This window comes from Ochlerotatus camptorhynchus, unplaced genomic scaffold (genome assembly GCF_037179485.1).
Source record: "Ochlerotatus camptorhynchus isolate MF236.1 unplaced genomic scaffold, CSIRO-AGI_Acam_v1.1 ptg000919l, whole genome shotgun sequence".
NCBI classification, from domain to species: Eukaryota; Metazoa; Arthropoda; class Insecta; order Diptera; family Culicidae; genus Ochlerotatus; species Ochlerotatus camptorhynchus.
In genome coordinates this window covers 83,268-97,112 of record NW_027041367.1, presented here as the reverse complement: position 1 = coordinate 97,112, position 13,845 = coordinate 83,268, and the positions used below count along the sequence as shown (strand labels likewise).

Below are 13,845 nucleotides of genomic sequence, written 5' to 3'. Positions count from 1 at the left end.
ATTTATTCATTTTAAAATTAAATATCCATCATCCCAATAATACATTCTAATCAACGCAAGCTACTCGGTGGTGCCCATTTCGGCAAACAAAGATAAGTGTGTGGAAAAACTTGATAAAGTTTATAGAAGAACATCTAAATCTTGATTTCATTTGAATTTTATTTCTATACATTAAAAAACATAAGCCTTGGATGAAACAAAGCAGACGCTCCTACTTCTAGCCTCGCTGCCGTCATTCTAGCCTAGTTGCCGTGGTTTTCTGTGTAACACTGGGTCTGTAAGAAACGAAAAAAAAATAGAAAGCAGTAAAAGCAATTTTTGGGCTGGAAATCAAAAATTAGAATGCATTATACGATCAACAATTGAACGGCTGGATGATCCTAGTCCATTCCCGCTGCGACACAAGTCTCGCTCACTCCGCGCTTCCGGAGTCGATTTTGCGTAAGCTTTCTGGATATCATTCAATCATCCATTGATGAATGAAGATCCGGACAACTTCCAGATTTTTATTCCTCAACGAATGATCTAATGATGCCGAGAGAATTGTCGGGCACTTATGGAGAAATGTTTTCTTTTTAATTATATATCTTACCTTTAATCACCTACGTGGTGTCTTCACCGATGGCACCAAACACTTCTTCCATCGCAGCACACCCGGAATCACCGCGAAAAACTCATAAAAATGCACAGCACTCGCACAGCAGAACCGACGCCGCAAATATACAAACGCAAACGAGGTTTCGAACAAGTTTGACGTTTGATTTTACACTGTTAATCATATTTAACACTTTCATGGAAATAATCATGAACATGAATAAATTTTACCCAGAGAAGACTAAAATTCAATCAACTTTGATTAGTTTTTAGAAAGCCAGCTTAATCGTACTGGGTATAATATTAAAATGATTATTTTTCAATCAAAATGTGATTTGTCCAATTTTTCAGTGTAGGGTGGAAATTTTCAGCGTGCAGCATTGGTAAATCAAAGTTGGCACTCATGGAGAATAGAATGTTTTCAAAATCTTCCTGTAGAGGTATACGAGTGCAATATTAAAATGCTTTTATTTTGAAAATGGAGCATTTTATTTAAACCTGGTTTTTGTTATAGTTGTAGAAAAGCTGAAATCTATGTATACACCTAAAAATCTGAAAGAAATTATTTTTTTCTACATTATATATCTATTGAGTAGTCCTTAAGTTTTCTACTAACGTAGCACTAGCCAGATTTAAATAAAATGCTCCATATGCAAAATAATGGCATTTTAATACCCCGTTCACATTACAGCCTATATCACGTAATATAGGCTGTCTTGCAATGAGCACTCATACATAGGATTTCCAGTGAAAACTAGATGTATGAGTGCTCATTGCAAGACAGCGTATATCACGTGATATACGCTGTAATGTGAACGGGGTATAAGATTGAATTCGTACACTGAAACAAATCGACATGTACCGTTTATTGGATCCATCTTATAACATAGCAATGTCAGCGGATTTATTCATTCTATGTGATGATTGATAGATTCCATTGGGTTATCACTTAAAAACTATGACTGCGATATGGAATGATTTCTATCGTAATTTCACATACTTAGTAGTTGATAATACTTTGCTTCGAACGTGGTTAGCGATAGGTAAGAAGTATATGAATATTGTCTGATATATTTCATGGTGAAAAACTGTTGATATGTCATGGGTGGGAACAGACATCTAGAAACTAATGAAAAATCATATAAGTTTGCACTATGAGAAAATCCAGTAAAATATACCTGTTTTCATGATGAATATTGCTCACTAAAATATATATCTTATAAGATAATCATGTATATTTTATTGGAGTTGCTTTTAATGATTTTTAACGTTTGTTGATATGTCGCGTGTAAACAGACATGTAGAAACTATTGGACAGTCATTTAACTTTGCAGTATAGGAAAACATGTATATCTGATTGGAATAGCTTCTTTTGATTTTTGAGGTTTAAAGATTGTAAACAGATCTATCCCAATCATTTAATAGTCATATAGATTTGCCTTTTAAGAAATCCAACAGCAAACATTTGTTTTTGCATGTTTTTCAGGGATGAATATCGCTCCCAATAAAATACATCTTACATGATTGTTCTTTATAATTAATTGAAACAATTTTCAACGATGTTATCGTGCACTCATTAAAATGATTAGTTGATCTAAATACTACTAACAACAATGATACTGTATTGAATAATCTTTGTTTGTTATGGTTTCATAAGATAAGGGGTTCCGGAAAAGAATGTATTGAGATTGAAAAAAAAAGATTCTATTGCAATATTTACTTTGCTATGATTCTAATTGTAAGCCTTCTACACGGCTAATTCAGATTCCAGCCCTAGTATTTGAACTTCATGAACCAGTTCTATCAGCTCATATAATTTAGTCGTTGATTTATTGCACACAGGTGCATTAAGAAAGATTTGAACAAACCACACCACCGAAACAGAACATAAATTTGTCAGTGCTATTTGTCTTCACTCTAGCAAAACGAGCATAGCGTTGCACTACATTCCATGTCGGGAGAGCTGTTCTTACTTCATGCAATTTGAACGAGCTCAATCTTGAAGTCGGCCGTGGCCCAGTGGAATCGAGCGCAGACACCGAAAGCATCACACCTCAACAGTTCTTGATCGAATCCCAAATCAGCTACAATAAAAAAAAAGGCACATCTGTGAAAGACTGATGTTTATTTTTCGATTTATTTTTAGAAATCGATTAAATATATGTGTCAAAAGAAGCAGTAAATGTCATGTGATTTTCACACAAACTTTACTTCGATTGATTTATGACACATATATTATATTGTGGTGAAAAGTATAGCTTACGCTTATGGGTTTCAAATCCATTTCAGTTAATTATTATAATTTGATGGATTTTCATTTATCATATGACGATCATATAAAAGTTACCAAATTATCAGCATTGTAAATGTATCAGATATTCATATAGAATTTACCTGACACATTTTCAATCATATCATTTTCAATGGATTATCTTATAGCGCAAATTTATAAGATTTCCACACAACAGGAATATGTCAAATTCGTTCAGTGTATACCTCACCGTCTAAAATTTGGAAACCATCATCACTTTCATAGTTCACTCAAAAAATATTGAAATCTAAATAGTATAAAAGTTACGCTAAATAGCAACTCTCCGTACCGACGCAAAGGTCGGTATAAAGGGAGAGAATGCAAACTTAGTATAAAAATGGTTTATGTGTGCCATAGTATAAAATCGAAATATACTCACAATGCATAGATACGGTTTATTCAAGAGAATGTATTTTTCGCTTCTTTATTTTATTTATGGTAAATATTATTGTTTTCAAATAAAAATAAAAATTGTCTCAGGAAGCTTTTTTCATTAGTTTATTTTTTATTAATAATATTTAAAAAAAATACTTACAATTTCGATGCTGCCCAGTAGATCACAGGCGCAGTAGAAACATAGAGGTAACTCTAAGACCACTGGGTCCCGAAGAAAATCATTATTATTTTTGGCTCACTCAGTACCAGAACAACGGTCCCAAGCAGTCCCAAGCTATTTCACTCACCCCTGCATGTTCTGCATGAATCCACACACCCCTGATGTTATCTGTCAAACTTTCATAGCGAATCAAAACAAACATAGTGTAGTAATAGAATTTCAACTAGAATAGGGTACGTTAATCGTTTGCTTGGGACCAATAGGCTACTAAAGTGGTGAGCCAATTTAAAATCGTTAGTTTCGTATTGATTGTTGGTAGAAATCCGCTGGGACAAAGCCCTTCACCAGCACGAAGCTCCGAAGGGAATCCAGATGTTCTTATTCCTGTCATTTTAGTAAACACTGATCGAATTCCACTCCGTTATTCGGACTTAGTATAATTTTGACGAAAATTTTAATCGAACCAATGTATAAATTTTGAAAAACCATAAAATGCATAAAATTTAATCTATATTCGTTTTGTATTATTTTTGAGTGTTCATCTATTCTCCACGAGTGCCAACTTTGATTTGTCAATTGGCAAATCAAAGTTGGCACTCGTGGATAATAGACGAACTATGAAAGTGATGATGGTTTCAAAATTTTTCACGGAGAGGTATACGAGTGCAATCTTAAAATGCTTTTATTTTGTAAATGGAGCATTTTATTTAAATCTGGTTACTGCTACAGTGGTAGAAATGCTGAAATCTATGTATACACCTAAAAATCTGAAAATAAATTATTTTTTATATATTATATATCTATTGTGTAGTCCTTAAGTTTTCTACTAACGTAGCATCAACCAGATTTAAATAAGATGCTCCATTTGCAAATTATTAGCATTTTAAAATTGAACTCGTATACCTCACCGTGTAAAATTTTGAAACCATCATCACTTTCATAGTTCTTCTATTCTCCACAAGTACCAACTTTGATTTGCCAATAGGCCTTTTTAATGGGAACTAAACGATCGATTCAACCTCTGGTGGTGAATTGGCAAATCAAAGTTGGCACTCGTGGAGAATAGAAGAACTATGAGAGTGATGATGGTTTCAAAATTTTACACGGTGAGGTATACGAGTGCAATCTTAAAATGCTTTTATTTTGCAAACGGAGCATTTTATTTAAATCTGGTTAATGCTACGTTAGTAGAAAACTTAAGGACTACTCAATAGACATATAATATAGAAAAAATCATTTCTGTTCAGATTTTTAGGTGTACACAGAGATTTCAGCTTTTCTACAACTGTAGCAGCAACCAGATTTAAATAAACTGCTCCATTTGCAAAATAAAAGCATTTTAAGATTGCACTCGTATACCTCCTCGTGGAAAACTTTTAAAACCATCATCACTTTCATAGTTCTTCTATTCTCCACGAGTGCCAACTTTGATTTGCCAATAGGAGAACGTCAAAAAGAGTGTTGTGAGCATAAATTTTTGCCTTGAGACATAGGAAGCGGAACACTTTTTTACTTTTCCTGATAAATTGATTCATCTGAGATGCTGCAAAACTCAATCGACAGTTGAAAAATTTAATTCTGTAACGTTTTTGCAAACATCCTGCTGGTGTACAGGAATATTTTTGTTGCGAAAAATGCAAAATTAGAAAAGTGCCTTAGAGCAACCGTACCAATGAGTAAATAAGGCACATTTACCAACCTCTACCATAACGCTACTTGCGTACCGAGGGTTGCTATTCAGGTGGGGGAAATAGCAATCCGCACCATGGGAAGTAGTGAGTTCATAAATTTAGCAACCCGGTAGCAACGCCTCAGACGGTTGCTATTTTGAATAAACGTAAAAAAAATGTTTTGCCGGTGTGGAAAACGGTAACTTAAATTATGACTCTGATAGCAACGACCGGTGTGGAGAGGAGTGATTAAGCCAAAATGGAAACAATGTGCGTAAGTAAAATAGTGCCGCAAATGGCAACGACTGGTACGGTTGCTCTTAGTGGTTATGATCTTCCGGATTTCTTGTGTGTGGATAGTTAAGGTGCAAATCAGTTCAGATTTGTGGAAAATCGTACAAAAAGACAATTACCGATAGAAATTGGCAAGATTTTTGTGGTAGATAATGTTTGGTATGAAATAATAATAATAATAATTAACATGATAACAATACATATTGAATGTATCAAAACTAGAAAGCTGAGCGTCGAGTAACGCCATTCTCAATTTGAGTAGAATTAAGTTAGCGTGAAGCATTAAAACGATGATTTAAATAAACGCACACACATACGCACGCTTGAACGAGCCGAGGCTTATGTGTTTCGGCATCTGCATGATTGAACCAGTCATTTGACCAATCTTGTTGCGCACGGTTGTGCATTTGCTTTCCGGATGGTCTTTGTTGCGACAAATGGCCGAGACTTGCAACCTCGGTCAGTTCACGACAATTTTGAATGAAAACTGCTGTTATTTGCGTTGGGGAAAATTCTTATTCTGATGTAAACAAACGGTTTGGTTGACGTTTCTTCTCGAACTCGCTTGGCGCACTCTACGTTGGTGGTGCATTAAAAAGGCGTATAGGAAGAGGACAATATTTTCACCTTTCCTGATTAATTTATCCACCGCAGGTGCTTGAAATCATCATCCACATGGAATAGTTTTTACCAAAATTATTATCGGAATGTAATAGCGAATTCGTTTATTATCGGGGTTGGAACCAGTTCCAACCTCAACCTGAGCTGGGTTTTAAAAACAAACGATCAAACTGACGTTTGTCAGAAAACAAGCAGACCAAATCTTGATACCCGATCCAGGTTGGAACTGAATAATAAACGAATTCGCTATTGGCAAATCAAAGTTGGTACTCGTGGAGAATAGAAGAACTATAAAAGTGATGATGGTTTCAAAATTTTACACGGTGAGGTATACGAGTGCAATCTTAAAATGCTTTTATTTTGCAAACGGAGCATTTTATTTAAATCTGGTTAATGCTACGTTAGTAGAAAACTTAAGGACTACTCAATAGACATATAATATAGAAAAAATCATTTCTGTTCAGATTTTTAGGTGTACACAGAGATTTCAGCTTTTCTAAAACTGTAGCAGCAACCAGATTTAAATAAACTGCTCCATTTGCAAAATAAAAGCATTTTAAGATTGCACTCGTATACCTCCTCGTGGAAAACTTTTAAAACCATCATCACTTTCATAGTTCTTCTATTCTCCACGAGTGCCAACTTTGATTTGCCAATAAGATTGCTGCTTGTTTATTTACACTCTGCTGCTCATCAATGTTATCCGAATCCGATCATGAAGTTTGACACTTCACTCGAGAGCGAAGTGTCAAACTTCGTGCTCGGATGGCAGAGTGTAAATAAACGAGCATAAATTCCCCCACAGAGCTGGTCTAATACCTCGTACAGACTATGGCTTATATCATGTAATATAGGCTGTCTTGCAATGAGCACTCATACATCAAGTTTTCAGTGGAAATCCTATGTATGAGTGCTCATTGCAAGACAGCCTATATTACATGATATAAGCCATAGTATGAACGGGGTTTAAAGCAAACCCCACACACATCAATATATTGACGCGAAGGGGAATTATTGACAATTATATGATAAATGGCCTATGCCAATAGGCCTTTTTAATGGGAACTAAACGATCGATTCAACCTCTGGTGGTGAATTGGCAAATCAAAGTTGGCACTCGTGGAGAATAGAAGAACTATGAGAGTGATGATGGTTTCAAAATTTTCCACGGGGAAGTATACGAATGCAATCTTAAAATGCTTTTATTTTGCAAATGGAACATTTTATTTAAATCTGGTTGCTACTACAGTGGTAGAAAAGCTCAAATCTATGTGTACACCTAAAAATATGAAAAGAAATTAATTTTTCTGTATTATTTGTCTATTGAGTAGTCCTTAAGTTTTCTACTAACGTAACATTAACCAGATTTAAATCAAATGCTCAATTTGCAAAATAATAGCATTTTAAGATTGCACTCGTGTACCTCACCGTGTAAAATTTTGAAACCATCATCACTCTCATAGTTCTTCTATTCTCCACGAGTGCCAACTTTGATTTGCCAATTGCAGCGAACCACATTATTTTAATTGGCAAATCAAGGTTGGCACTCGTGGAGAATAGAAGAACTATGAGAGTGATGATGGTTTCCAAATTTTACACGGTGAGGTACACGAGTGCAATCTTAAAATGCTATTATTTTGCAAATTGAGCATTTGATTTAAATCTGGTTAATGTTACGTTAGTAGAAAACTAAAGGACTACTCAAAAGACATATACTATTGGCAAATCAAGGTTGGCACGCGTGGAGAATAGAAGAACTATGAAAGTGATGATGGTTTCAAAATTTTCAACGGGGAAGTATACGAGTGCAATCTTAAAATGCTTTTATTTTGTGAATGGAGCATTTTATTTAAATCTGATTTCTGCTACAGTGGTAGAAAAGCTGAAATCTTTGCCCGAAAAAAAATCCAATAAAAATACAATGATTTTCATTGTCATTGTGACCATAATATTTACTGTCAAAACATTGGACATTTTTGTCCATTACCATAAAATCACCCAGTGGCAGGCGCGTAGGCAACATGTTATACAGTGACAGCGGGCCCATTACAGCAAAATAAACGATGAGCCCGGGATATGCTGCCTACTGTGAAACCACAAACGAAGTGACAGACGGAGCGGCTCGAAAACTTTGGTGACTAACCTGCTATTTCAATTTTTCAGTGTACCACATGGCAACACCACTACTACTGGATTGTACCACATGGCAACACTACTACTGGATTGTACTAGCATTTTCACCAAATGTATTAGAATGTTTTGGTTCTATCTCTTTCACTCTACTCTAAACTGAAATGCATAAAAAAATGACAAAATGATACACTCTTTGCACACTGTCAAAGAATCATTGTACACAAAATCAACTTTGTTCAAATCAAAACAAAAAAACTAACCCATCTGGTGGATGATGGCACAAGTTTACAAGAAAATTCTATTACAGTGAACCACATTATTTTAATGGATTTCTTCGCCAGTTAGTCGTCTGTCACTTCGTTTGTGGTGAAACGCTGCTGTTGGTATAGGCCTTGTAACTGGCCTGCTCAAAAACCATGCTGCTGTTTTGACATACATTTTCTTTGCGCTTCTCTATCAATGTATCTATATTTATCGTCTGGCGGAGAAAAATTTCTTCCGGCAAGAAAGGGAAACAATTCAAGATATTGAAGACCAACCAATAAAAAGGGGGTCAAATTTTAAAAATAAAACTTAGATAGTCCATTCCTTGCCAACCGAACGCATTTGCATCATAAAATAGGAACTGGTGTTTTGCGTAGGTGAGCTTTGAATCGCGAGAAAAGTTTTTCCGGATTATCAGTCGCAAAACCTGACATCGCTAATAAAAATGTAATGGTTAATTTGCTTAACGACGCGCTCGAGGTATCATTCAAACCATTTGTGGAATAGTTCAATCATTTGGGTTATCGTTCGTTTATGGTTTTTTTATTAGGGGTGGTCTTTTCTGTTACTGCCAGACTGTAAATATGTATAGCGACTATAGTGCTGTAGTATGTGTCAACTGCAAAATAATATGTTTGCATTTAGTTTCAATTTTCAGAGAGTGTAAGTCTTCATTTTCTCAGCCTTCTGGAAGCATTGAAGGAAACGCGTTCAACTGTACTGGCGAAACTGTTGCCTCTTTGGACACCTGTTCTGTCATCAAACACACCGCTATCCGGTACGCTACATGTTCGTCTACAAAATTGCCGCGACGCAGTTCCAAACGCTACCGATCAGGATCTACACGCCTCGGAAGCACTACTGAAATGGCTCCAACAATTACAGTTTAAAATGGGCCAAATAGAGTTGCAATCATCAACAGCAACGCAATTCTATTCTATTTAAGAAGTGGTAGCAATTAAATTAAATTTGTAGCTTGTATTTTTATTTGTGACGTTGTGGTAGTGAGTTCAGATTGTTATCAACCATTTAAATAATCAATATAATTTAAGCACGTACAGTTACTCCAAAAAATAAGCAAAGGTGTATCTCTTGGTTATTTTTTAAAGCACCAGTTACGGCGGTAAGCTCCAAATCGGATTGACTTTTAATTGGCGTTGACAGTGGCTCTGCAGCTCTTTATTCCTATGATGAAATCCATAAGCATGCTAATAGATCGATTTCATACAAAGTCAGGGTAACCAAAGAAGAATACTAAGGCTATGAACCATTTGGCGATTTTTTTTTTAACTTTTGGTTAAAATTTTGCAGATGGAATGTTATCGATTAACCCTGCTATCCGAGCATGGTTATTTCTGACAGACAAGAAGTTAAATTTTGACGCTCATGGCTCGAAAATCGGTCGATCGACAGCACGGGGATTTTCGAACATAAGAAATTACTTTCGAAATGTCACTTTTAACCACGAGTTAAATTTAACTCGGCAAATGGTTCACAGCCTAAGGCTCTGAACCATTTGGTAGATTTTTTTAAACTTTTGGTTAAAATTTGACAGATGGAAAGTTATTGATTAACTCTGCTATCCGAGCGTGGTTATTTGCCCCGAGCAACCCTTCCCACTTGTCTTGGAATCTACCCTATAAATCATCCGCAAAGCGGAACTACAGCAGGCCACGGGAGTTACTCATTTACATGCTAGGTTGTGGAACTACTCGACGCAGGCAAGTTCCTAAATTTTGGACGATTTTTTCTTCCTTCCAAGGTTGCGTGTGTATGCGGTGCGGCCAGAGAGCAGGGGTGGGAACGAAGACAGAACTGCCACCCTCGTTTTACTTTCTTCCGCGTGCATTGTCTTTCGATGCGGTTGTTTGTTGATAGGTTAGGGTCGGGGGTTATTTGCCCATAAATTTGGCTTATGCGACCGATTCTTATTTGTTCCAACCCAAGGCATGAAGAATTGAGAATGTGTACAAGGAAGATGTCCGTACAATTAACTATGTTACGGAAATTATAGCCAAAGTTAAACGAAATTTCACGGCACGATGAGCAGTTTGACAGTTGTAGGGCAGTGAAGCAGCTCTGTGTGGAAAAATTACGCTAATCCCACTATTTTGGGTTGACGTTAACTATATGGATCACCGAATGTCGGTGAACTGTTTATATCTTCGTTCCGTGTGCTGTCATCACCGAGGTCATCACCCATCGTAAAACGGTAGTGCTTTTGCACTATTATTGTGAGCCTATCACCGGCATTGACAGCAGCAGAGGAATGAGGTGGTGGAGTTTTATTATTTTTTAGCAACGCCACTCCGTTACTAGGGTAGTGATTTATGTAGTTTTTCCCCGCAACCCACTCACATCCAGTTATGTTGAACATAAGCAAACTGAAATTCCTGATTTTCAAACATTATTTAAATGCATAGTTATAAATCAATCGCAGCAAGCGGTGAAATCCTGAATGCAGTTCTGTCTGACGGAACGAAAATTCCCATCACTCCTCCACCGCATGCTTTGATAATGAATTAGTTCCCGTCACGCGGTGTGTTGATAAGTTGCCAACCAAATCACAGCAAATTCAATACATGCAAGAGAAAAAGTATAACTGTTAATATTTATCAATCAACATGGACAGTGCAGTGATGACCCGTGACGTTTCATCGGTTGCACACATGTTCCTATTACCACCGTGTAGTCAAAACAAATAAATCTTGGGGGAATTTTTCAGAACGGTTCTATCTGCGTGACAGTTTGTCACTATTAGCTTCGCTCTAAGGTAATTTGATATTTTGGTTGAGACCTATTCTACAAGTTAATGTAATTTTGTGGTTCACGATGCATAGCTTACATTTAAACTCTACCGTAAAGTAGGAACAGCTCAGACCGAAAGTATCAACGACTGCAGATAGGACCTTTTGAAAACACTGCCTTGAAATTGGATTATGAAATCGATTGATTGCATAAATTAAGAAGAAGACTCATGCCGGATTTCATGCAATTTGATAGAGCAATATTACCTTAACCTCGTTGGCGAAAGCGAAGCGGGATGGACTCCGCCACGTATTAGTCCATTTCGGCGCATGTATGGGCACAACGTAAACAAATAATCCAATCCAAAATTCCGCCCGTTCCAACATGACTAGGTTTCCCCTTGCATCTGACTAGGTTGGTTGCATCATATTGTGCGACGGACGGACGCGTCGTCCTTATCAGCCAGTTATTACCAGTTGTAGGGGCCCGACACAGAAGAGTAGTGTACAGTTAACTGCTACTAAATACTGTTGCCAACGCGCGAAAAGCACGTGCTAATCACGAGTACTCGGGTCCATAGGCAATTAAAACTTGGCCTCTCGCCCGGCTTCCACTCACTTGCTATAAAAAATTGTTTTTTTAAGAATCATGAAATCATTGCATTGAATGATATTTTGTTATTGTATGTTACAAGAAGAGGTTGTGCTGTATGTGATTGACTCATAAAACCTGTTAATTTCGCTTTCACAGCGTCAACATCAGCGATTTAATGATTCGTGAGCACTGATTTTGAAACTCTGAAAGCAATATTGACAGGTTTTATGTGTCAAACACATGCTTTACGACCTCTTCTTGTAACTTACAAGTACTAATTATCATCATAACATCTAATGATTTAATAATTCCGAAAACCAATTTTACATAGCAAGTGATTGGAAGCAAGCCTCCCGAAAAAAAAATTACAGTGAAATTTTCAGTGGAAACAATGCTCTAACATTAATATTTATTGTCGACAATAAAAATGATTGTTATAATGTTGTACTCTTGCGAAAACGGCAAAACTGCTACCTAGATGTACAATGAATGTACATAATAAAATGTTGTTACAATGATTTTTATCGTATTTTTCATTTATTTTATTGTTAACATGATTCGATCATGAACAATAATTAACAACTCTATTACAATAAAAATTGTTGTTACATTAAATATTGGTGTATTTTCATTGTGGGTTACTTCACGAACAATAAAAATAAATCTGATTGAAGCATGCAGACTATGAGAGGGTCAGCAACACTGCCAATGTAATTAAGATAGGCGCTGCTCGTATGGCTCTGGCTTTGACAGTTCGTTTGGCTCAAAATCAGGCAGTCCGCGTCCGCTCATATCTTATCCTAGACCCTCTCTAAAGCTTAATGGAGACCTTTTCCGTGCAGTCAATAATCATACAATAATAATAAAAAATTCCACCACTTGAAGATGTCAGGAAGCAACTCTCAGGTGGAAGCATATTTCATGGGCGATTCTCTCCAGTCGAATGCATTAACTTATCAACGACGCTCAACCACCAAGGAGACGTGACCTAGGGATATCGAGCGCAGGGGAGTTGGCCTGCATTTCTCACAAGTTCCGGATCGAATCTCGATCCATAACCAGTAAAAAAAAGGACCACCCGTAACAGACATACCACCCCACCCCCCTTCCCTTCCCGGGGCAATGTTTTATTTTTTCGATTTATTTTTAAAGTCGATAAAGTAGATCTGTCAAGCCAACACATACACTCTAAAGTACCCTGTTATTTTTTTTAATCAATAAATTCGCCAACCAACAGTAAAATAACAATAATATATAATGTTATTGAAAAAAAATTATATGGGAAAATCACGAAAATTTCATTGTTAAGATACTTAACAACCCCCCTTTTTTATTGTAAATTTTCCATTTACCATGAAATTTATTGTTTTGTACAACATAAATCAAGGTAAATTTATTGTAGACGTAACAATATAAATCATTGTTAAGACAATAATTTTCGTCTTATTGTTACATTGTTTTTTAATGTATTTTTGTTGTTATTTTTTTTCGGGCTGCTCTCGCGGTCATCTTGAAAAAAGGCTTGATGATGCAGATTTAAAAATTTTGCACGGGAAGGTATCGGATTCAAATTTTGAAAAGCTCCTATTTCTCAAATAAAGCTTTTTTTTTCGATGATGAAATATTCGAAATTTCAAGCGGAACAATGCATTAGGCCCTAAGTTTAACATTGACAGGTTCTCGTCTTCGACTTTCTCTTTGCCTCCTCACGACCATATTAAGACATTCCCAGCTATTTTCAGCACACAGATTGAATTAGAAGCTATTATCTAGCTTCTAATACGACAAACACGACAAGAGAAGCGATCACTGTTCATTAGGACCTATTGCATTGTTCAGCTTGATTTAACAAATCTTTTGATGAAAGTGGCTCGAATATGTAGATTTCGGCTTTCTATTCCCCACAGTAACACACACAGTAATTTAAAGTACTTCATTCGAAAAATATAAGCGGTTTAAAACTTCCTCGCCGTGCAATACTTTTTAAAATCTGCCAAGTTTTAAATGCCTATTTTCAATCCGTTCTTCAGTTCGTATGCCTATACAGTACACAGCTGGTG

General features: G+C 36.3%; 1 protein-coding gene across 2 annotated transcripts in view; it reads left to right on the top strand.

Annotated features, from left to right (window-relative positions):
- Window positions 1–11,875, top strand: part of LOC135715451 (protein unc-79 homolog) — a 44,601-nt gene extending 32,726 nt beyond the window's left edge. Inside the window, exon 4 of one of the 2 annotated variants that reach the window (XM_065238721.1) lies at window positions 9,089–11,875. In XM_065238721.1, coding sequence (XP_065094793.1) covers window positions 9,089–9,388 — 300 coding nt within the window. In that variant the 3' untranslated portion in view covers window positions 9,389–11,875. The remainder of the gene's footprint in view (window positions 1–9,088) is intronic. The other variant, XM_065238722.1, reaches the window with a different exon arrangement.
- The last annotated feature ends 1,970 nt before the right edge of the window (window positions 11,876–13,845 follow it).